The 24483-nt window shown below is 52.8% G+C and overlaps 1 protein-coding gene across 1 annotated transcript; it reads left to right on the top strand.

Annotated features, from left to right (window-relative positions):
* Window positions 1-1299: 1299 nt before the first annotated feature.
* On the top strand, window positions 1300-22828 carry PSMD11 (proteasome 26S subunit, non-ATPase 11). Its single transcript, XM_084275302.1, has 14 exons — window positions 1300-1413; window positions 4436-4537; window positions 9388-9512; window positions 12259-12330; window positions 12661-12718; window positions 15211-15405; window positions 15884-16028; window positions 16233-16293; window positions 17864-17926; window positions 18471-18596; window positions 19133-19168; window positions 20099-20150; window positions 21053-21195; window positions 21329-22828. The coding sequence occupies exons 1-13, from the start codon at window positions 1323-1325 to the stop codon at window positions 21193-21195; spliced, it is 1269 nt and encodes a 422-aa protein (XP_084131428.1). The 5' UTR covers window positions 1300-1322; the 3' UTR covers window positions 21329-22828.
* The last annotated feature ends 1655 nt before the right edge of the window (window positions 22829-24483 follow it).

Raw genomic sequence — 24483 nt, 5'->3', positions numbered from 1 at the left:
ACAACCCCCGCTGCCGAGCCAGGCCCCTTCCACCGGTTTCATCCGGCTCCTGGACTTCCCCAGCTCCTGTTTTCACAGAAATAAAAGGAGAAATCCCCACCTCTGCTCACTGCCGGCCGGCCCTGGGGCAGCATTTACTTCCCAACCCATCACAGGGGCTCAGCTGCAGTCCCCAGTGCCTCCCAATGTCCCCATTAGCCTCCCCCCACCCCGCCAATTGCCACCCCGTGGGCCTGAGCCTGGTGCAAAGCTCAGCTCTAAGTCACCACATTCGGTGCCACCTCCCCCTGCCAAACCCCAGCCTGGCCCCAGCTGGCCCGTCCTGTCCCGGGGGGGGGGGGTGTGGGGGGGGTGGGGGTCTGCTGGGCTGGCATTTCCCAGGAGTGGGGGCAGCCGGATCCTTCCCACCAGCTGGGGGTTGGGGTGGGTGTGGGGGCTGGTTTTGTACCCCACTTGATATCAAATTGAACCGTCAAAGCGTCGGGAAGGGGTTTGTCCCACCTGGGTGGGGACAGCAGCAGGGTGGAGGGGGCGGGAAGAGAATGGACTGGGGGGGGGGGAAGGGTGTTTGGCTGGGATTTGGGGAGCTCAGCAGGGATATTTTGGGCAGGGGGGGGGATTTGGGGAGCTCAGCAGGGATATTTTGGGCGGGGGGGGGATTTGGGGGGCTCAGCAGGGATATTTTGGGCAGGGGGGGGATTTGGGGAGCTCAGCAGGGATATTTTGGGCAGGGGGGGGGATTTGGGGGGCTCAGCAGGGATATTTTGGGCAGGGGGGGGCTGCTTTGTGTTGAAGCGATGGTTGAACCCCGGAGCCCCGCACCCAGCTGCTGGGAGCTCTCTGGGGGAGCAATGGGGGGGGGGGGGGAGACCCCCCGCCAAGGGCCCCTCCTGCTCGGTGCTGCCTTGAGGGGGGCCTGAGCCGGTGGGAGAGGGGAGGGGGGGGTCAACCCCCTCCTCGGGCCGTGCTGACACGTCGGGGCCCCGCGGACGGCCGAGGGGAGGGTGGGGGGGGGCACAGGGAGACCCCCGGGCTGCGGGTGGGCAGAGACCCCGCGCTCGCCACGAGCTCCCCACGCGCTCCCCCAGCCTCCCCAGCCCAAGCCACGCCCCCTCCCCGTAGCCACGCCCCCTCCCCGTTAACCACGCCCCCTCCCTGCTAACCACGCCCCCCTCCATAACCCCGCCCCTTCCCCATGACCACTCCCCTCCCCCGTGTGCCCCCGCACTACCACTCCCATCATGCCGCGCGGCAGGAAGAGGCGCGGCCTGCCGGGGGCCGCTTCCAGGCTGGCGCTGAGGAGGGAGCGAGGGAGCGGTAAGATGGCGGCGGCGGCGGTGCTGGAGTTCCAGCGCGCCCAGTCCCTGCTCTCCACCGACCGCGAGGCCTCCATCGGCATCCTGCACTCCATAGGTGAGGCGCCGCCGCGCGGCCCCGCCCCGCCGCCCGCCCCCGGCCGCCCCCCGCCGCCGCTGCCTCCCGCCCGCCGCCGTCGCCGGCTGCTGACTCACCGGACGGAGCGAGGCCTGGGCCCCGCTCTACCGGCCCCGGCCCGCTCAACCGACGCGGGTCTTCCGCCTGTACCCCGGAGCCGGCGGGACGGGGCCGAGCGGCGGGGAGCCGGCGGCGTGAGGCGGGCGGCCTCGGCGGAGTCCCGCTCCCGGAGTCCCGCGGCTCGGGCCGGCTGGTCCCGGCCGGGCAGCGCGGCGTTCCCCGGGCTGCGGGCGGAGGCGGTGGCGGGGGCAGCTTGCTCGTCGTGAGGCCCGTGGCACGGCGGCTGTGGGGGCCGTTGCGGGCGGTGGGAAAGAGGGGTCTGCCCGGCACATTCCGGCGGGGGATCTGCCTGTCCCGGGAGGGGATCTGCGAGTCCCTTCTCTGGGGGGGTCGTCCCAGCAGCATCTGCCCGTCCTGCCCTGGAAGTCCGGGGGGGACTTTCCCAGTGCCGGGGGGTTCTGCTTGCCCTGTCCTGTCCCCTGTCCCGGTGAGGGGTTCTGCCCACCCCATCCCATCCCCTGCCCCGGGGGGGTTCTGCCCACCCTCTCCTGTCCCATGCCCCGGTGGGGGGTCTGCTCGGCCTGTCCCGTCCCCTGCCCCACTGGGGGTTCTGCTCGCCCTGACCCGTCCCCTGTCCTGGTGGGGGGTTCTGCCCACCCCACCCCATCCCGTCCCCTGCCCCGGGGGGGTTCTGCCCACCCCACCCCATCCCATCCCCTGCCCCGGGGGGGTTCTGCCCACCCCATCCCATCCCCTGCCCCGGGGGGGTTCTGCCCACCCCATCCCATCCCCTGCCCCGGTGGGGGGTCTGCTCGCCCTGTCCCGTCCCCTGCCCCGGGGGGGTTCTGCTCGCCCTGTCCTGTCCCCTGTCCCGGGGGGGGTTCTGCTCGCCCTGTCCCGTCCCCTGTCCCGGTGGGGGGTTCTGCCCACCCCATCCCACCCCATCCCATGCCCTGCCCCGGGGGGTTCTGCCCATCCCTTGATTCTCCCATCCCGTCCTGCCGGGAGGTTCTGCCCGTCCCGGCTCTTTGCCTCTGGGGCCTCTGGGCTGTGGTGCCCCAGGCTGGGGCTGCGCCGGGTGCCTGTTGTGCTGAGGGATGTGAAGCCGCAGGGACCGATAGTTCCTCTCACCTCCCTGATCCACCCCCCACCCTTCGGACGGGCTTTGAGGGGCCGTGCAGAAAGTTTTGAGGAGTTTTTGTGTGTTGTGCCTGGAGTTGTAACTTCTGCTGGCCTGAAGACAGGTGCTGATTGCAGCACTTGCCTTCTTGGGCTGTCCCGGGCGTTTGAGGTGCTTGGGAACTGCTGGTGCTGTGAAGTGGTTCCTAGGCATAACGTGGGGTACCCTTCTTTACCAGGGGGTTGGGATGAGGGTGCCTCAGAGACCGGTGTGTGTCTCAGTGGTTCTCCCTTCTCACAGTGCACAGTGACTCCTGAGAGAGATGCTGTGACCCCGCTGACTGGGTGTTCCCTAGTGCCAGTGTTGTACCTTGAAACTCCTTTTATGGGCTTGAAAAGTCACTCAGCCCTTCCTGATGCTTCTCTGGATAATTAGGAGTTGGTGTTCTCAAGCCTGTCAACGTGCCTACAACTTTCTGTCTGGTCAGGACTCAGAGCTCCAGAGAGTGTTGCTGTGATACTTTGCTGCTTGTGAGCAAAGTTACCTTGCCTTTCACACTGGGTGTATGAAATTATGGTGCCTGAAGGCTGTGGGCTGCGCTCAGGGACAGTGTGGAGGGTTTTGGTTCCCTCTTTAGAGCTGGACAGCAGATTTTGGCTTTGCTTGTGTGGAAGTTGGACACACTCACCTGCACGGGGCACGGTGGAGATGGGTGTTTGTGCAGTAGCAGGTGACAGGGAGGAAAGCCTGTTGTTTGGTGGATAACCTCTGTGAAAGCTGAGTTGTGTAAACACAGGTTTGGTTCTGCTGTGTGTCACTTGGCCCTTCTGCCTAAGTCAGAGCAAGAGCTACTCCTGTTGGTACACAGTGATGATTAGGTTGTCAGAGCTCAGTGTGGGCAGCAGTGCTGACTCCCACAGCAGCTCCTGAGCGAAGAGGCCAGACATCCCCAGCTCCTGGAGCCTGTGTCATTCCTCTGCTGTGTTTTAACCAGGGGATCCCAGCTCCACACACAGAGCAGCAAATCCAAATCCTGGAAGTCACACTGAATTTCTGGTTTTGTTTGGCTTCGTGGCTTTGGCCACAGCAGAGGCCTGGGGTGTGGTGGTGGCTTTTTAGCTAAAGCTTCCTAGGAGGAAAAGGCTGAGTGAGCTGGGGCTGTTCAGCCTGGAGAAAAGAAGAGTAAAGGGGGACCTTATTAATGTTTGTCAATATCTGAAGTGTGGGACACAGAGGAAATGGGCAGCCCCTTTTCAGTGTCTGTGGGGACAGGACAAGGGGCAATGGCTGCAAGTTGGAGCACAGGGAGTTCCACAGCAACATGGGGAAGAACTTTTCCCCAGTGAGGGTGAGGGAGCCCTGGGACAGGCTGCCCAGGGGGTGTGGAGTCTCCTTCTCTGGAGAGATTCCAGCCCCGTCTGGACACCGACCTGTGTGACCTGTCCTAGGGAGCTGCTTTGGCAGGGGGTTGGACCCCATGAGCTCTGGAGGTCCCTTCCAACTCTTGTGACTCTGTGATTCATGAGACCTCTTCAGAACTTCAATGAGGGTTAAGCTGGAGCATGCAACTCCAACTTAAGAGTTAAGTTGTATTTATCAGCTGGATGAAACTCTTGGTGAAGCGTTGATGAAGTGTGTTTTATAAACTCTGCATTTAGACCCTCCAGGCAATCTGCTTTCCAGGGCTCACCAGCCAGGCAGAATTCACTCCTGCCCCTTAGAAAAGTTCCTTTTCTTTGGTGCCTTTCCAGGAGCTGGTTAGGAATGCACCTCTGCTCTCTGAAGTAGCATTAAAGGGAACTTCTCCATTCTTTTCTCCAGTGAAACGAGATGTCCAGGAAAATGACGAAGAAGCGGTGCAAGTCAAGGAGCAGAGCATCCTGGAGCTGGGGTCGCTCCTGGCCAAGACTGGCCAGGCAGAAGGTGAGCCTGAAATAAGTAACTGAGGGATTGGGGAAGGGACACTCAGGTGACTCTCACCTCCTTACGTAGTGAAATAGGAGTAAACCCTCATTTTGGCAGTAAATGCTCCCTGAGAGGCAGGACAGAGATGACAAAACCCTTGATAAACAACATAAAATATTAATCCCATGTTACCTGGCCCAATATTGCAGAAGGTTGCTGATGCATTGGGCAGCTTAGTGTGTGACCTTTGACCTGTGGCCGTTTTGGTACCAGCCACTGAAGCTTTAAATTGTCCCATGGGAGGTGAGCAGCATCTCTTGGTTTGTGTTTATAAGCTCAGAGCCTCCTTTTAAATCAGAAGAGTTACCCCTGAAAGTCCTTTCTCACCAGCAGCTTCTCCTTGATTGATTTATCTGCTGAAACATTACATCAGAAAATCCTTGTCCAGCTCCTTGCAAGACCAGAATTGACAGACCTTCTGCTGTGAAGGTGGGAAAGGGCAGAAATGGGGTAAAGTTCTGTATTCAGTGATTTTTTTGAGTTGGATCTCTTCAAGTCTTCTCTTTCCTGGAAAGCTCAAGGCAGCATGTTTGCTATTTTGTAGCTGGCAGTTCAGTTTTGTTTCTTTTGCTGGAGAATGCTCTTCCCTTTTCTGGAGCACCTTCAACCTCAAGTGTTTTAGGAGCTGATACACCACATACAGAGTGTGTTCTGTCTGTGGCCACCACTTGGCCATGGTATAGCCCTGATGTTTCTGAACTTTACACAACAATAACTCAGGGTGTGAAGCAAAGCCTGTGTGTGCTTTGAACAGTCTGAAAGTGGGTGTGGAAAACAGGCCAGGAGGAAGGGTTCATCAAACTGGAATTCCACTGGGATGACAGACCCAGCGTTAGGGTGGCTCCTGGGAAGCAGCGTGAGGTCTTGCAGAGTGGCTGGTCAGGATTCTGGTGTTGTGTTTGTTGTGAAACATCTCTTGGTGTCCTACTGCCCCATCTCTGTAAACATCTACTCTGAGGGGGTTGTTTAACTGATCTCCCCACGCCTGGGTGTGTTTGAGCATTGTGGACACTGGTCCTGCTGTGACTTGGGGTTGAACAGAGCTTGTGACAAAGCAGATTGCTTGTGCTGGGAGCTGTGCTGGAAACAAAGGTGCTATTCATCTCACCTAACTCCAGATGTCCGCTCTGATTCCCTGGTGCAGGCTGTTTCTGCAGTCAGCAGAGGAAAAATGAGCCCTTCCAGCACCTGATTTGTCTCTTCCTCCAGTGAGGATGCAGAGTGGGACGAGGGAGCTCGCTGTACAAGTGCCTGTTTCTCTAATCAAGTATGAAAGGACCTCAAGTCAGTTAACTCCAGCGTAGGTGTCTGTGCCCTTTGCACTCCCCTGTTTGCTTCTGTAGAGATAACCAAGTGTGGCTTTGCTCCTGCACCAAGAGATACGTGTGTTGGGGCTGGAAAGGGGGAAATCCTCAGAAGAGGCTGGGAGTTCATGTGGGGGGGTGCTGCTGGTGTGGAGAAGCCTGAGAGAAGAGCTGTTAGGTGCTTGGTGGCTGCTTTACTGCTGCAGAGCTTGGAGTAGTTCTGGGTTTAAGCCTGACAGGAATGTTAAGAACTTCAGGGCTTTCTCAGAGGGTGCCTTGCTGACAGATATTTTAAGGGGAAGGCTAAGTAATTGCAGATTACAGTGTGAACTCCTCAAAGCCAGGTTTCTGAGGGAGCAGATGTGAAGTGTATTTGAAGTGTATGAAGGGGAGCAGTAAACTGCAGAGCAGCTGTATCCTGGATAGAAGAAAACGAGTTTGGGGGTGTTAAGAAGCCAGTTGTGTACGTGTAGGTTGGTGTGAGCTCACTGGGTTGTGTTTTCTGGACACCTGTGGTGAAACCAGGGGATGGAGAAAGGGAACACCATGGCATAGGGATGTGCTGGTCCTGCAGGAATGAAGCTGTCCCCTTCCCTTTCTTCCTGCTTTGTGGGGTGAAGCAGGAGGGACAAGCAATTGGGGTCAGCAGTGCCCAAAGATTCTGGCACCAGGAAGATGCACCAATCTTCATATCCAAGGGGAGTGGATACCCTGCCACTAAACTGGACCAGGAACTTAGAGACAGTGAGTTTTCAGGCTTGAATGAAGTAATCTCATCATTGTAACTCTTACTGCTCATATTTTAGTTGTACCAGGGAGTTTCTTTGGCAGATTCGAGGTGTTGCAGCAGCTTGTGGGCTACTCTTAGGTGCAAAGTTCTCAGAGGTGAAAGGTCTGTGAGCTGTAGCCTTAGGAAGAAGTCAGCTGCAGTTCAGTGGGGTTTGGAAGTTGCATCTGCTGAGTGGCCAAGAGTGTAAATGAATCAGGGCTTTAGGGGACTAACCTCTAGTGAACTGTGCTTTGTTGAAAACTAAAAATGATAGAAATGATCCTCTTTATCTGCTTGGCAGAGATTAAGGACTGAACTGGTAGGTTAATTACCTTTATTTTTAAGGACAGTTCTTGGTTCTTACAGCACTGCTCTGAAGTACAGGACTGGAATAGCTTGGATCAGTTCAGGTACTGGGCACGTGGGCTTGTGGAAGTGCTTTCTCTTGGGGATGAGCAGCAGCCCTCCTTTTCCAGAGCTGCTGCTCATCACTTCTCCAGAGCTGTCAATCACACCCCTTTACCAAGCCTTGCATTTACTTAAAAAAATCAAGCCTAAAAATAGCTGACAGATTGGTAGGAAAGAGAAAATTCTATGGGAACTTTGTGTCTGAGTGTGTAGTTTGCAAAACTGACAGATGTTGTTGAGCTGCTGAGTTTGAATCTGCTTTCTAGTGAACTCTCAGGCAACTGTTGAGGAAGTCAATGGAAAGATAAGTACTGTGGTGTGTTTTGTGTGGGTTTTTTTTTTCCTTTCCTTTCTTTTAAAGTTCCCTTCCTGTGTGGGAGAGTGTGTTGGGCACTAAACCCAGGATTCAGTTGGTTCTGGGAAGCAGCAGCACAGGGTGTGGAGCACCTTGGTACTGCGAAGTTGATGGATCTCAGAGAGTCTCGCTGCCTTGGTAAGCTGAAAGATCTGCAAGCTGTTAGTTACTGAGGCCAAAGCTGAGGATGCAGTGCTGTGACCTGATGAGAAGCAGCCTTACTCCTGGTGTTCAGTGTGGTGAGGGCAAGAACCAGCTTCTGGGCAGCTCCAGCTTTACTGCTGCATCTCTTCTGAACCCAGATCTGGAGCTCATGTTTCTCGGCTCACATCAAGAGCAGGGACTCTTGAGAGTAACTGGCCAACACTGATGTGTTGGCAGTGGCTGTGGTTGGTTTGCTGTGGGTGAAACCAGAGGGTTTGATTAAAATGCCTGTGATTTGTGTCAGTGGATGGTACTGCAGCTTGAGTGGTCCTCAGAACGAAGGTGGTGTGGGGCAGAGTCAGCGTCTGCAGTGGGGCAGTCATGACAGTTCCTTGTTGGGCAAAAGGTGGGTGCTGATTGAAACTGTCCCTCAGTGGGCTCAGTCCTACTTATTAAAGTGGCTGTAGCTCAGTTCTGGAAAAAAAATGGCTTATTTGTTCTTGGGATGAGGTAACACAGTCGTAGCATCTCGTTTTGTTCACCGTGTGCAATCCAAGTGGGTCATTGTAGCAAGCATCACAATCTGTTGTGCTGCTCTCTGGACAATCAGGCTCCTCAATCAGGCCCTGCTCCTTGGGGTGTTCTTGACCCAAGTTTCATTTGTTCTAAAACTGCACTGTCAGGTGTGTAGAACTGTCAGTACATCACCAGGGGCGTTTGGATTGGGACACAGGCTGAGCTCCCTTGCTGAAGCATCAGAAATAACAACTCTATTGCATCACTGCCAAAGGAAATAGGGAAGAAACTCCTTGTGCTGATTGAATAAAACTAGATTAGTCTTTTAGTTTTGATTCTGATACCAGTTTGGTATAAAGTATGCTGAGGATTCCTGAACTACTCATTAACAGCTCTTGTTTTGGTGGCGTTTTACTATCAGGTTCTGTCAGCGTGGCAGCAGCGTGAGATCAGGCTGGGGTGAGAGGTAAATTTCTGGGGCAAGGAAGCTTTGACAAGGGAGTACAACCCCTCTGCTTAATGAGTCAGCACTGAACCCTGTGCTGCACAGTGCTGGGCTGCTGGAGGTGTCATCTTCCCCTGATAGTAAACAGGCATCGCTGCAACCTGTCTGGCCGGCCGAGCGGTGTGTGTCACAGGAGAAGACTTCACTTGTGCTGTGCAATCCCAACGTGGATCTCACCACTTCTGTGAACACTGAGCCCTGACCCTGCTGTCACACTGGCTGCTGCCTTCCTTTGCTCTGTAGGAATGACATTTTTAGGGACTTCCTAAAGAATGGCTTTTCCTTTGGTAGCTTGAGACTAGCTTTACTACAGGCTAGTAAGGAGACTAGTAGAAACAGAGATCTGGAGAGGTAAGGCAAGATTCAATTAGTTACAGCAGGTTAAGGCTGTGTCACACATCATGGGGTGTATCTGACCTTCTGGGGCTGGCTGGGTAGGGCAGGTTAAAACATCAAACTCTTGAGTTAATAAAAACATACTTAACCCATAAACTCAGTTGCCCATTTTATAGAAAAATCTCAAAGCATTTACCAGCTGCTTATGTTTTTAAGACGTGCCTGAGGCAAGCTGATGTTGTGAACTGGAGTAAGGGGAGGTGTTTGCTGTGTGGGTACAGCTGGAGTTGCTGTGTTTCCTGCCAGGCATCCCTTCAGGTGCTGATTGTCACTCTTGCCCTGGAAATGATGCTGAGAGGCTGCTCATAAAACCCATCGCTGCGCTGAAGGCAGCTGGGTGCTGTTGGGTACTCTGGCTGGGGTGTAACCTTTTGGCTGTGTGTTTCATGCTCTGGTTTTCCTTGCACACAGAGCTGGGAGGACTTCTGAAGTACGTCCGGCCCTTCTTGAACTCCATCAGCAAAGCCAAGGCAGCCCGCTTAGTCCGGTCCCTGCTCGATCTCTTCCTTGACATGGAGGCAGCAACGGGACAGGAGGTGAGATCCACATTTCAGCTGTTCCTCAAAAGCCTCTAACACCATTATCTGACCTACTTTGCTTCACACTGAAGAATTATTCATGTCAGGAAACGTTCATTTAATGCTTTTGGATATATTCTATTAATAAACCATGAGCTGATTCAGTTCAGTCATCCCCATGTTTGTCTGCGAGCCTCATCCTGCCACAGGTTGGGAGTAACTCTCACCCTGGGTGTGTTTCTGAGGTTGGCATTGCTCTTGGAGCAGTATTTCACAGTGTGGTTGGGGATACAAGAGGTGAGAGGTGCTAGAGCTGCTCTGGTGGCAAGGTGGGGCAGTGTGTGTGATGGTGCAGAGCTCCAGGAGTGATTGAGGTCTGTTCAGGTGGGATTAGGCTGAGAGCATTACTCAGCATCTTTCACCTGGAGATGTGAAGGTGCATTGCATGGGGTCAAAGTGCAGTCTTACTCTACAGAAAGCTTCTGAGGCATCAAAGTTACTCCTGAAGTGGGAGTGCAGAAAGCTTAGCACCTACCAGGTGTAAATTACTCTAGAAAACCTGTTCAGTCTATGGTAGCCCACAGTTCAGCTTTCTTCTGTTCCCATTAATTCCCTAGAATAAAGTGGCTTTTTTCTTTTATTATTATTTATGTGTGTATCCACATGACTTGTGAGTTACTTGGGAATGGGAGAGGGACTGGAGCAACCTGTAGATGCTGAGGAGCAACTTGCAAGTGGTATTGGCCTGCAGCAGCACAGGTTGTGCTACACACCAAAGCAGCGAGGAGGCAGGGAGGGTCTGAGCAACAGGCTCTGCACAAAGCATACCCCTGTGCACAGTGAGTGATGAGTTACAGCCTGAGGAGGTTCTGCCTTGTTGAGAGGCAGGGGGTGTTCCCATTAGCCAAATGAGCATGGAAGTATCATCCTTTAGTTCAGGTAACCCAGCAAATGGTCTTCGATTGCTCTTCGGGGTGGAATATTTTTGCCCCTCTTTAACAGAAGAGTTTAAGGCAAGTGGGGTGGGGTGTGGAGGTGAGAAGGGACCCTCTAAAGGGGCTGGGGGAAACGAGTGGCCTCAGAGTTTTTATGAAGGTAACACAGTGTAAGTGATGAAGTTTGGATGCAGTCCCAAAACATGGCGTTTGAGAGGAGGGGAAGAACTTGGGGGAGTAACAGCAGTGGAAATACAGCCCAGTTAGTCAAAGCATTTGCTTCTGAGCATATCCAGAAGCCAACCCCAAAACCTGATGGAGTTATAACACTGAACCTGTGAGGCTCTTCTCAGCAGTCCTCAGTGCTGTCAGTGCCTCGGCAGCGTTCAGAGGGCCGCTCGCTTCCTCAGCGTAACGTCTTTCAAGAAGACTCCCCAGAGTCCACTAACACAATGAAATCAGAGATTTCTCCAGCTCCTAATGCTCCAGCTATCACTGCTCACTAAATTGTCACTCCATAATGGCTTCTCATAAAATGTCCCCATTTAATAAGCAGCCGTGAGGAGCTGACGAGTCTCGTACCGCTGCAGGGCTGCTCCAGCAAGGGCTGTGACCCCAGGGTTTGGGGGTCATTCCTGAGCCTCATACCTCAAAAAGACTTACCATATATTACTGACCAGTGTTAAATCTACACCCTCTGCTGGCTGGGGTGGAACACAACTGCTTTACTCATCAGGAGAATCTCAGCAGACTTAGAAACCCAAAGGCTTCTGGTATTTTTTACTCTGCAGTGATAGATAAAACATCCAGTGTCACTTACTCACTGGCTCCTGAGTCAGCTGTAAGCAGTGGAGCCTGACACCTCTGTCAACTTTACACTGCATGGCCCCACATTTAGTCCCTTAAGCACGTGCACTTCATTTTCCTCCCTTCCTAGAGCAATGGAAAATACATTTTTTTTCTCTGTGGCTGAATAAAATGGTGCAAAACACGCTGGAAGGGACCTCAGAGTCTCTTAGTTCATTCCTTGCTCTAAGACAGACACAGTTCTCATGTACTCAGATGGTTTTATTTCAAACAAAAGACATCTGGCTAAGAAATGCTGTCAGGATTTCAGCAGTAATTGTGAACTTTGGAATCCAGGTCTTTACTTTTGTATTCTGGTGTGGGAAGGTTGATCCTGGTGGTCAGAAAAAGTTCTTGGAAGCCAAAAACTGGATGATATCAGACTCTGATCCCAAAGGTCTTTTCCAGCCTAATGATTCTGTGACAGCTAAAGCTTAAACTAAACCCTGGTGTGCCTTCTGAGCTTTCCTCTCTCTTCCAAGGTGTGCTGTAAGCAGTGTAATACTGTGAATGTTATTGCAATTGTGTGAAGTTAATCCAGCAAATACAACATGAAAATATCTAGCCCAATTTAGCTGTTCTGTATCCTTTTGTGCAACGTTTCTGTGACTTTATAAACTCCAGTGTCACCATGATGCAGCCTGAGGCTAAATGAGTTTGAACTGGTGAGTTTAACCTGGCTGTTGAGCTGCAGCTCTTGCTAATGCTGAGCTCTGCTTTACCCTGGTAACATTAAAGGTGCTGTTCAGAGATGGTTGGGGGTAGGTGCTGGTGATGAAGGCAAATCTCCAGGCTCCTTTTAAAGTAAAGCTGACTTGTTGAGCAGCACTGCTGTCCAGACAGGAATGATTTATTCACTTAAACTACATGGTGGAGATCCAGGCTTTGTATTTTTGTTGCTTTGTAGGAAATGGTTGAACCATACTGCTGTTTTAAAGAGGGGCAGCAGGAGGCTTTACAAATCTCTTTCTGCTCCCTTTAAGGTTGACCTGTGTTTAGAGTGTATTGAATGGGCCAAATCAGAGAAGAGGACTTTCCTACGCCAGGCTCTGGAGGTAGGTTCACTTGCTATTACAGGGGTTTGGGATGCCCATCTTCCCTTCATTGGGTGAATAGCTATAAAAATAGACAACTTGTAGTGTGTTGTCCAGGTCTGTGTGTGTGTAGTGAGTGGTAACAATAATGCTAAAGCTCTTGACTCCTCCTGAGCAGGCAGGAGTTTATCCAGTGTGGAGATCTAGCCAGTCCTGCAGACATTAGATCTTGGAGAATTGGGCTGTGTGCTGTAATGAAGCAAAGTGATTTAAGGACGCCTGTGCAGATAGGAACATGAAGTGCTGCCTTTCTCTGGCTTTCCTCACAGCAGTTGCTTTTCTGTTCTGCAGGCGAGGCTGGTCTCTCTGTACTTCGATACCAAGAGGTACCAAGAAGCACTGCAGCTGGGTGAGTCTCCCACTAGGTGGTGGTAGTGGATCTGTCCTTGGAAATCAGTCTTGAGGCTGACAGGGAAAGGATCCACTACGTCATGGTCTTTGATAAGTTTTGTAGGACTCGGGCACTTATATCTCAGTGCTGGACCAGATCTGCCACCTCTTGCTACAGCTTTTAGAGAGGGAATCAGCTTTTTAAAAGGGTAGATACTGGCAGGACAAGGGGGATGGATTAAAGCTGAAGGAAGGAAGGTTTAAATTAGATATTAAGGGGAAGTTCTTTCCAGAGAGAGTGGTGAGGGGCTGGAACAGGCTGCCCAGAGAGGGGGTGGGTGCCCCATCCCTGGGGGTGTTCAGAGCCAGGTTGGATGGGGCCCTGGGCAGCCTTGTGTAGCTCCAGGCCTGGAGGTTGGTGTCCCTGCCTGTGGCAGGGGGTTGGAGCTCTGTGACCCTTGGGGCCCCTTCCAACCCAGACCAGTCTGATTCTATGATCTATTTGTTCATGTTGATATGGGAAGCAAGGAGGAGCTGTACCCAGGAGAAGGCCAGCAGGTTTGGCTCCTGCTGGGACATCCGAAGTACGCTGCTGCAGTCAGGGACACTGAAGGGAGAAACCCACTCTCTTCAGTTTCCTCTAGTACAGCCTTGATTAAAACCAGCTATAATGCCAGGAAACAGCAAACCTCAGAGGCTGTGATTAGACAAAGCTTTAAAAATTCACTTCTGCACCACCTGAGATATGGTAATTCACCATGTGAACTGTCCTGCTCCGCAGCGAAGCCGAGCACAGCAGAGCGAAGTCGGTCATCTGACGTGGCCCCGTTCCCTTTGGTGCTTTACAAAGGCTCATTTTGCAAATGACTGCAGCAGTGTAAGATGAATTTTAAGCTGGCTGAAGGGGTTTTGTGCAGACTGCTCCACCAGCACAGCGTGTGGGTATGACCGGGGCTGAGGGACGGCCGTGCTGGCACGGACAGATGTGATTCCTCACCAGGGACCTGTCCCTTCTTAAACAGTGTGATGGCAAAGCATGTGTCGTGTCCAGAGTCACCTTGGTGACTGCTGTCTGATCTGAATATAAAATTATGTGCTCTGATACATGGGATTCATATCAGATTAGAATTAGTTTGATTAGTACTGAATCAACTGGAGCAGCTCCCCTATGGAGAGAGGCTGAGGGAGCTGGGCTTGTTCAGCCTGGAGAAGAGAAGGCTGTGGGGGGACCTCACTGCAGCCTTCCAGTCCCTGAAGGGAGCAGAGGAACAGGAGGGGAATCAGCTTGTTAAAGGGCAGAGACTGGCAGAACAAGGGGGATGGAGTGAAGCTGAAGGAGGGAAGGGTGAGATGAGATATTAGGGGGAAGTTCTTTGCAGAGAGAGTGGTGAGGGGCTGGAAGGGACTGCCCAGAGAGGGGGTGGGTGCCCCATCCCTGGGGGTGTTCAAGGCCAGGTTGGATGGGGCCCTGGGCATCCTTGTGTAGCTCCAGGCCTGGAGGTTGGTGTCCCTGCCTGTGGCAGGGGGGTTGGAGCTCTCTGATCCTTGGGGTCCCTTCCAACCCAGGCCAGACTGTGATTCTGTGAATCCAGGTTTAAACTGATCAGAGCCTGGGCTCCAGAGCTGTGCGTACTGAACTCAGTTGCTCAGGTGCTGGGCCAGCTCAGGAGGCTGTGAAGACCTGTACCTACAGGACAGGTGCTCTGAAAGCTCTGTTGAGATGTCAGCATTGGTGTTTGTGTGGCTGCCCAAGACATGTACTGTCTGTGGCTGCCAGCAGAGAGTCTCTGTGGGGTGGTTCTAGGGAGAGGCTGTTCTCTTCCACCAAGTTACGCTGTTTGCAGCTTCCTCGCAGCAAGTGAGATTGGGATTCTCCTCCCTGCTTCCTCTTAGTTCTTTAGTTCACAGAGGGGGGAAAAAAGGGGAGAAATTCCTTCTGAGGTTGGACCTTTCCTCACAAGGCTTTAACATGACAGCTTAACTGGGTGTTCTTAAGGCTGTCTGTTCATACGCCCTAAACCTGTCTTGCGCTTAAACCATTCCTTCCTCATCCCCTGTTGGCAGGAGTTGAAAATCCTCAGGTCTCACCCTGGGGGAATGACCCAGGAGCAGGCAGTGCTCTTGGTTTGCTCAGAGCTCTGAATGAGAGCAATAAATTGTACTGTCACCCAGGGAAGGTGGAACCAGAGGGACCGTCTGAAGGGCACCACCCACCCATGACTTTCTCCCGGGTGCCTGCTGCCCATGATGGGGTGGCAGAGGTGTGCTGTCCATGCACCCAGGTATTCTCCCTGCTCTTTCCCACCTCCACTGCAAAACCAGTTCGTTCTCCACCCGTGGACTGATGCTGACCTGCTATTATTCCCTCTCCTTTGTTCCTTCTTGGAAGAACAGGCTGCGTGTGCCCAGCGCTGCTGAGGGGGAAGGAGGGTGTCATCTGGAAGGACTTGGTCTGTGTGGTTGTTGGTATCAGAGCTGGTTATGAAGGTTCTTGCTCTTTCCTGCTTCTAGGCTCCCAGCTTCTTCGGGAATTGAAAAAGATGGATGACAAGGCACTGCTGGTGGAAGTGCAGCTGTTAGAAAGTAAGACTTACCATGCCCTGAGCAATCTGCCAAAAGCAAGAGCAGCCTTAACCTCTGCACGGACTACAGCCAACGCAATCTACTGTCCACCCAAGCTGCAAGCAGCATTAGACATGCAGTCAGGTAAAGCCCTTCAGGAGCAGGAGGAGGTCTCAGACTCATTGTGGTGCATCATATTACTGATTTGTTCATTCCTGAGTGAATCAGAAAATGATGCGAGGTGGGACCTCAGGATACCTACCAGTCTGTTGGCCCAAGACAGGATCAGCTATAATTACACCCTTTTTCAGCCCATTTTTGACAGCCTCCATTGGCAGAGGGTCTGTGACCTCCCTAGGCACCACAGCATTGCACCACGTTAGTGTAACTCTGTGTCCCTGACCTAAATTACAGGCACTTACCTGAAGTGCCCCAAACTTGCCTGTCTTAACATCTCCCCTAAGAGAGGGCATGGATGTCCTGCTAGAGATAAGGGGGCACAGAAGGAAAAGATCCTCTTTACTGAAGTACCAGATAAAGCTCTGGGCAACCAGATTGTTCTGTCCTCTCCCAGCCGCGTTCAGCACTAACTCTGATGCCCTCTGTTTGTTCCTCTCCACAGGTATTATCCATGCAGCAGAAGAGAAGGACTGGAAAACAGCCTACTCATATTTTTACGAGGCGTTTGAGGGATACGATTCAATTGACAACCCAAAAGCCATCACCGCGCTGAAATACATGTTGCTGTGCAAAATCATGCTGAACATGTACGTGCAGGGAGGGCTTCCTACACCTACTGGGAAAGGCCTTTCCTTAACCAGACTAACCTAAGGAACTCAAGCAGACAAGCTTGGCTGTTTGTCTGTGACCTAGTCGATGCTTTTGATAGCCTGTGGTTTGAATTGTAGTCATGTTGGAGGTACCCTTAGATCTGAACTGACCGTGTCTCTTCCCTTCCCTCTCCTCTCTAGCCCAGAAGATGTGCAGGCGTTAGTGAGTGGAAAGCTCGCTCTGCGGTATGCAGGAAGACAGGTATAGAGACTTAATCCTTTCTATCTTCCTGTTATCTCTGAGAATACTGTGTTACTCTTCTCATCAGATACTTTAGTTTTCATACCCAAATACCCTTCGCTTCTGAGTGGCCTGAACGAGATCCAGCACTGATTACAGTACCAGCAGTAATTACCACAAGTCAGGTGCCTTCAAGGGAGTGCAGTGGTTTCCACCACCTGACTCTGGCCTGCTTGCTTCATTTTCTCTCCTCCTCCTCCTCCCTGCTTGCTTTGTGAACTGCTGAATGCCTGTTGCTGTAAGGTACCTGTGTCTCAACCCTCACCAACTGCTCAGCAGCCGTGGATCCGATGGATTTAAATCCCAGCCGCTCTTTATTTTCACTTGTGTGGCAGCAAGTCCTGAAGATCCATTCAGAGCAGCGTAGCTGAGCAGCTTGAGACCTATATGACAGCAAGGTGGAAGCCAAGCAGCTGGGGAGTTGTTAAATAACTGTTTATTCTGATGTGTTAACTTGCCAGTCTGTGAATGCCGCCCCCGTATTAATTCCAGGGACGCTTGTATAAAGCACAGGGCGAAGAGCCAAGCGTGCCAGGGCCTGAGCCAGCCACACACACCCACCCCCTCTGTGGCTTTGGTCAGCCAACTGTTTACTTTGACGCAGGAGTTAATACTCATCTACCTTGGGGAGGACTGGGAGGGTATTTAGGAGTGAGCATGTGTGCATAGGAAAGAGTCTGGAGCCGGGATATCGCTGCATTATCCCTGCTGGGTCACGAAGGGCAACCCTGGTCCTGCTTCATCCCCTTCCCCTGAGTGGCAGACTGGGATGGAGGCTCCTTTTTGGAGTGTGAGGGCAGTGTGTGATAGAGGCAATCTCAGCTGCTGCCTTGTGGTGTCCTCCTGAGACAGCAGCGATCACAAGTTCCAGCAGCTCTGCAAACTGAGCTCAGAGAGCAGAGAGATCAGCTCAGTGGGAGAGGTGGTAGCGGAGGCCTGAGCCTTGTGCACCATGGCCACCGGACTGTCCTTGTCTCATGCACTTGGACGCTGTTCCAGCTGTGCTGCTGCAGTTGAAATGTGTAGTTTGGTTGTGGCTGAGTCTGTGCTTTGTTTCAGCAGCTGTGGGGGGGATAAGAATCATTTTCCAATGCTGTGTGTGAGAGCTTATCCACGGGACTTGTGCCGTGCCGCTGTTGCTCGGCAGCGGCGGCGTGGCGTGCCAGAGGGGTGAAACACAGCTTTGAGGGCTGAGAACGGCCACGTTCATTAAACCAGTGCCAGAACGTGCCCTTTCCCTACAATAATGGCATCAAACTTGCTCCCAACCTGCAACCCGATAGGAGCTGCAGCTGGTGCTCCCAAACCTCACACAACTCGAGGTCTTTGTCACCGCAGAGCTGATTTCATGCCGTGTCCAGCAGCTGCTGTGCATGGCCTTGTTAGCAGCTGTTCTGACTCTGGCTTCAGAGCAGAAGGCACATCCCCGTCCTGCTGCTTCGGCACGTTCTCAGGCTACCACACAGTTGGTGTAACAGCACTGAGAGGGGAATCCAGAACAATAACCTGCTCTTGTTTCCTTTCTCTGCAGACAGAAGCACTAAAATGCGTGGCACAGGCCAGTAAGAACCGGTCGCTGGCAGATTTTGAAAAGGTGAGTTGGGAGACAGACCAAAATTGGGGACAAAACGTTCAGAAATGCTGGGTTTGGGAAGGCTGGGAGCTGCTGCATCCCACAGCAGGGAACCATAAAGACATGGAGAGAGAGCAACACCGCCTCGGGCAAATAAGTGCCCCGCAGTCCTCAGCTGGTTTGGGTGTTGCAGCCTGGGGAGTGTTGGTTCACTTGAAGCTCTGTTTGGAGAGTGAACTCAGAAGCGGTTTCCTGTCCTGCTGCTGCTGGTCACTGGACCCTCAGCTTCTCAAATGGCAAGACCACCACAGAGATAACAGGGAGGATTCCTGTATCAGGAAACAATCCTGTCGTGTGGTCTTCTGGGTGCAAAGGTGAAAAGATGCTCCAGGGTGCTTAAAATGCTGCTGGGGCATTGTGACCTCCCAAACCTGAGCCAGAGGCTTGGACTAATCCTGCCAGTGCTTTGCCGGGCAGGGAGGGGAGGCTGTTTCACACCCAGCAGCCCTCAGGCCAGGAGACCTGTTGCTACCTGAGTTATTTGTTCCCACTGTGTCTCCCACAGGCTCTGACAGACTATAAGGTAGAGCTCAGGGACGACCCCATCATAAACACTCACTTGGCCAAGCTCTACGATAACTTATTGGAACAGAACCTGATCAGAGTCATCGAACCTTTCTCCAGAGTACAGGTAAACGTTTCCTGCAAGCACACAGACACCTTGGTACCTCTGACTGCTGGGCAGTGAGGGACTTGTTCCCACACAGAAAACTTCTTGGAGCCACTTGGCTCTTCCAGAGCTCAGGGTTCTTCATGTTGAGCTGAAAAATAAGGAGGGGTCTGAGAGGAACTTTGGAACACTGAGCTCCTCCAGGGTCATGGTCCTTATGCCTGCCTTTCAGTGTGCAAGCTTTTAACACTGCAGGTAACAGCATTTGGCTTCTGAGGGCTCTGATGGGCTGAGGGTAAAGCTCCAGCTTCCTTGGAGAGGAAATAGCATTGTATGTCTCAAGAGTGAAATGGCTTTAGGTCTCTAGTCTGTCTTCTGTTAAAATTTGATATGGAATTTGAAGGGCACAGAGCTGCAGAGTGGAGAAAGGCACTGGGGGGAGTTAGGCCAGAGCGTTTGCACACCCTGAGCTGTTCTTTGGAAGAGCCCAACACCTCCACATTGGGTGTCAGAAGTACAGCTAAAGATTGACTTAACTCTGTTGGTCTCTCTTCTAGATTGAACACATATCCAGCCTCATCAAGCTCTCAAAGGTAAGAACTTCACTGGAAATCGGTGGCACGTCTTAGGAGGGCGAAGGAACCGAGGTCAGGTGGCGTTTGCCACTGGAACTAAGCTGTTCAGCCTGGCAGGGTGGGTCCCTGACACACACAGGCATGCAGTGCTCTTGGGAACTGCAGCACACAGCCAGCTCGTGGTGTGACCAGCTCAGTTGTCCCCACTGACCTGTATTTAGTCCCCATGAGCACGCCCAGAGGAATCTTTTAGACCCTTTAGGATACAAGAGCCAGCTGCTTGGACGTTTGGATAGGGATGCCTTTGTCACACCGCCTCTTGCAGTAACTGCTTTATAGATAATCCCAAACACATTCAGTTTTGGGAAGATCCACTGTGATCCCAGCCAGTTGCATCCCAAAGTGGTTTGTCCTGTATTGCCATCGAGGCCAGAGGTCTGGATGTGAACTGAGCTCAGCCTTTATGGCCATCACATCGTTTGCACTCCTCTGTCCGTGCAGCCCTTCCCTGATGGCTGCAGCTCCTCCCCTCTGTCCGTGTGTCCTCTGTCCAGAGTGCAGAAGTGGAGCTGGACAGGATGTCAGCTCTGTACTGACTGGCATAAATGAAACTTGGCCAGCACATGACTCAATATTTGCTGAATCAAGCTGGAATGCTGCTGCTCCCAACACGGAATGCTGGTGTGAGAGGACAGGCACACCGTGTTTTGGGGGGCAGCAGGGCAAGGTGTCCTGGGGCTCCCCTCATTAAGAGCCACTGGCTTAATTTCTAAAGTGTAGAGTAGTATCAAAGCAAAGAGAGGTCTGTCCTGGCATCACATTTGGTGATGAAATCCCTGCTTGGAAGATGTGCTTCTCTCCCCTCAGGGCTGCCGAGTGCAGAGTAATGAAACTCAGGTTTCTTTATGTAGTTCCAGGAGACTTTTCATTTTTCTGCTTCGATTTCAGGCTGAGGTAGAAAGGAAACTCTCACAGATGATCTTGGACAAGAAATTTCACGGTGAGTCTCTGCATCCTTCAGTCCCCACTCCTCTGCCCCCTCGAGCATCCTTCTGGGACTGCTCTGCCTCAGGCAGCTGATGGGTGGGTTCACAGGCACTCTGGGAGAGCAGTGATGAGTGCTGGGTTCCATTGTCACTCGGCCTGTTGTCATGAGGGCTGTTCTTTTCACTCCTCCCATCTGCCTTCGTTAAGCTGGAGGTTTAGTTTCTCACAAATTGGGAGCTGCTGTTAAGTCCTTCCTGCGGCTGCATCCGAGGAGGGTTGTGAGACCTGCTGGTGGGTCACCCAGCAGAGATGGGTTCTTCTGATGTGGAGCTTCCTGGACTATGTGGTCACCTTTCCCAGATAAACTGTGTCAAGAACCATGGGTGGGGGGCACAACAGACTGGTTTGGGGTAGCGTGGGACCACAGGAAGCCGCTTCTCCAATAGGCCCTTGAGGAATTGACTCTGTTCTTGTTTACACATCCCTAGAGTGGGGTTAGAAACCCTCTTGATGGCTGGGCTGAGAGACACTTACTGGTTAGAGAGCGCTCAGGAGTGATGGACCCCGCTGCAGTGCCCATCCTGCAGTGCCCACCTGGCTGTGCTTGAGTTACACAATGGGTTTAGTTTTACCCATTGCACTGAGCCACCCTGCTGGGCGCCGGGGCCCTGAGGAGGAAGGAAGCTCTCAGGGAATGTGGCTGTATGGATCTCCTGCATGTCTCCCCAGGCCCCTCCCCAGGGCACTTATTTTTGTGTGTGGACAAAAAAAAATCAGGCAGCCAGCCTGGTGCAACACCCTTCCAAACCCAGCACAGCATCCTGGCTGTTTCCTGGGTAACACCCCTAAAATCCCACCCCCAGAAGACGGGACCCGCGGAGCGTCGCGCTGGTAACCGCGGCGTTGTGTCCACAGGCATCCTTGACCAAGGCGAGGGCGTCCTGATCATCTTCGACGAACCCCCCGTAGACAAGACTTACGAGGCTGCCCTCGAGACTATCCAGAACATGAGCAAAGTAGTGGATTCGCTCTACAACAAAGCCAAGAAGCTAACATAGGTGAGTGGGGCAGGCCCTGGAGGTCCCGGCCGCTCCAGACAGAGCGCTCCTCCCAGGCCAAGGTGCAGTTTGTGTCCTTGAGGGTTTGTTTTCTCTCCTCTCGATTGACCTGGCTCTGTTTTTCTCTTTGCAGAGTTGAATTTGCTAGCTGTCATTTGGAGAGTGTGTGTGACAGGAGAGTGAAACCTTTGGGAAAATGTTAGGAGACTTCTTTTTCTTTCTTTTTTTTTTTTTTTTTTCCCCCTTTTCTTTCTTTCTTTCTTTGTTCTACTTTTCACTTGGAAAGTTTTTAAACTTCCTCATCCAGTGCATCTTGTATTCCATACGATGCGTGTTCCAGTTTCCATGTAATATCTTTACTGGTTCGAACTTTGTATCTGGGGGGAGGGGGAATATTGTTTAAACAAAGAGGGTATTCTAAATAAAAGGAAAAAGGCTTACACTACCTAAACATGTGCTTTCCACTTCCTGAGGGATGCCAGAGAGTTAAGCAGAGACAAAGTTCCGTTACCAGTAGGTACCCAAAACCAGTTTCATCTCTCCCTCCGCTCTGAAATCTGAGACTTACTGACGGTGTATGAAGCAGCCAAGTTGATTCCATAAAAAAAAACCCCAACCAGACCCAAAATGTACAGACTGCTGGTTTGTTTTTAGACCTCAAAGGCCTCAGATCCCCTTGAAAGCAGCTCCACAATGATTTTCCTGAAGGTTTTTCACCCCCGAGCAACCCGCTTCAGAAGGGTCATTGTGCTGCGCTCCCCAGCGCCGCCCTGCGCAGCCAGAGCCCCTGCGCCCGGCTGCCGCCGCTGCCCAGACCATTCGGCCAGTTTCCAACCAAGGGAACAGCGCAGGTTTCCCTGGGAGGCCTGTATTGCATGCTCTTGTTTTAAAATAGACTTAGATTTTAAATGTTTTTAGCCCTCCGCCCCCCCTCCCCACCTCACTGGGAGGAAGAACAGGCCCAGCGGGTGCTCCCCAAGTCCTCCCCTCCCTGCGGGACCCAACCTCGGCCGGCGGGGAGGCGAGTGGGGAGGTGAGCTGCTGCCAGGGCGCTGACCAGCAGCAGCTTGTCCTGTGTTGGGGCATCCCCTGCGAGGCAGCTTGGCCCTGCTGGGATGCCCTAGTGCAGCGCTCGCCGGGGAGCTCCCTCGTTCCTGTTCCCAAGTCATAACACGGGGGGGTGGAGCACGGTGTATCCAGCATGTTTCATTTTATGGTGAGGTTATAGCTAGGTTCCAATGCCATTTGGGCAGTGTAAGCTTCTGCAGCTCTGTCCTGCTCATCTTTATTTTTCCTTTCCCTTCTGTCTCTCTCTCTCTCTCTCTCTCTTTCTCTCTCTCTCCCTCACCACATTTTTTCGTACAAAGTTTATATTTTGTAAAAGGGTTCTGTTTTATCAGGAAATACTTTGCCTTCACACTGACTCTCAAGACTGGCTGATCTTTCTGCTTTTCTGTCCACTCTTTAAACCTCTCCAACATCTTCCTTTTTCTTTCTGAATTCCCATCTCATCCAGTCAGTCGCTGTTTTGGGTTTTTTGGCACCATCAATATCAAATGTACAAACGGTTCTTGCTAACCAACACCAGGTATATCTGATGTTCAGATGAGTTCCAATAAAAGAATTTTTTTTTCAAAACTCTCTGGCTCCTGTCTTCCACTGCAGAGGCAGATGTGGGGCTGGGAGCAGGTTCTCCCTTTGCTGAGGGAAAGGCAGTTTGTCTTGTGTGCCCAAGAGCTCACAGAACTGCCCTTGGTGTGATAGCTGAGGGACCGTGTTTCAAACAGCATCACTAAAGATTTGTGGGTTGTGACCTGTTCCTGGCAGGGCAAGTCTGAGTTGTACTGAGTGGAGTAATTAGCATCGTTAATGTGGAGGAGGATGAGTTAATCTGACCTCTTGCACTTCTTGAAAATACTCCCATGCCGTGGTAGAGTCTCAGGTGGTGTTCAGTGCTGGGTGCTGCTTCCTCCTGGGGCTGGAGAGGTGTTTTGGGGTGTAATTGAGGTGGTAAAGCACCTTTAATTTCCCCCTTAGACGTGCTGCAGTGCAGGTCTCTGGGGAAGGGTGCTGCCTCGGTGCCAGGAGGACACGAAGGACTCAACTCCTGCTCTCAGGACTGCTGGCACCGCAGGGAAATGCTGTGCTGGTTCTCCTCACAGGGCCTGGAACGATGCAGAGCTCATGTGGTGTTGCCCAGCCCAGCCCTGGCCTGTTCCCTGTTCTGCCCCTGAAGCAGCTGTTGCGTTTTCTCTGGGGATGCTGCACCCAGACATGATGGGCTGATTTAGGGTGGAAATGAAGGGGAACGGGGGGAAATTCCTTTGTGGAAGCAGAGCTGGATGCTGTGTGTGCAAGGTGATGGTCACACAGGAGGTGCTGAGGTGGCCATGAAGCCCTGTGTGTCCTCGAGACCCATGTCCAGCTCCTGCTGTCACCTTGAAGGGGCTGGAACTGGTCCTGACCCAGGAGCTGATCCTGAGCACAGCAGCCCCTGTGCCTGAGGAGCCCTGACCTGGAGCGAGGGCGATGCAGCAGCTCCCCAGTGACGCTGGGTCGAGGTGGTTTAATCTCACTGAGTCACTGGAACCGCCTGTGGGGAGCTGGGATGTTCTGAGGCGTCGCAGCGCCGGCCTTGTCCCTCCAAGAGGATTAATACCAGGGCCAGAGTGCGCTCAGACGCTGGGGCTCGTGTTAAGCCCTTCTGGCTCCAACTTCAAATGGCTCAGTGCAGCACACAGGCTGCACCCGGGAGCTTCCTGCTGCTCCAGCCCCTGAAATACTGTTCAGGGACAAAGGGATTTCCCAGTAGCTGCTCAGGCTGCACCCTCCCTTTCAGACCCTGTGCAGAAAAGCCCCTGAAGCTCTTTGTGAGAGGCCAGAGGAAGAGGAGACCTTTGCACCATCACTTTGAAAAACAGCTCCTGTGCCAGCATGGACACGCTTCGAATGGATGGAACCCGAGGGGATGGTGTGAAGCTGCCCCAGGGGAGGTTCAGGCTGGGTGTCAGGAAGAGGTTCTGGACTGAGAGGGGGGTCAGGCGCTGGCACAGGCTCCCCAGGGAAGGGGTCACAGCCCCGAGCTGGGCTGAGGGCACGAAGCGTCTGGACGATGCCCTCAGTGCAGCTCTGACTGGGCTGGGGCTGTGTGGGGCCAGGAGTTGGACTCGATGGGCCTTACAGGTCCCTCCCAGCTCAGGGGACTGATTCTATGAAAGATGAACCCAAAAATCCCCCGTGCAGCCCAAACACATGGCCTGGCCGTGCCTGGCCCCAGCCCTGTGGGAA

Source organism: Gallinula chloropus (genome assembly GCF_964237585.1).
Source record: "Gallinula chloropus genome assembly, chromosome: 26".
NCBI lineage: Eukaryota > Metazoa > Chordata > Aves > Gruiformes > Rallidae > Gallinula > Gallinula chloropus.
The sequence above is the reverse complement of the archived record's forward strand: the minus strand, read 5'-3'. Positions and strand labels throughout refer to the sequence as shown.

Coding starts and splice junctions, on each gene's coding strand:
- PSMD11 (XM_084275302.1), top strand. CDS start 1,323: ATGGCGGCGGCGGCGGTGCTGGAGTTCCAGCGCGCCCAGTCCCTGCTC. Junction 16,294..17,863: donor TGCGGTATGCAGGAAGACAG/GTATAGAGACTT, acceptor CTTTCTCTGCAG/ACAGAAGCACTAAAATGCGT. Junction 17,927..18,470: donor CGCTGGCAGATTTTGAAAAG/GTGAGTTGGGAG, acceptor TGTCTCCCACAG/GCTCTGACAGACTATAAGGT.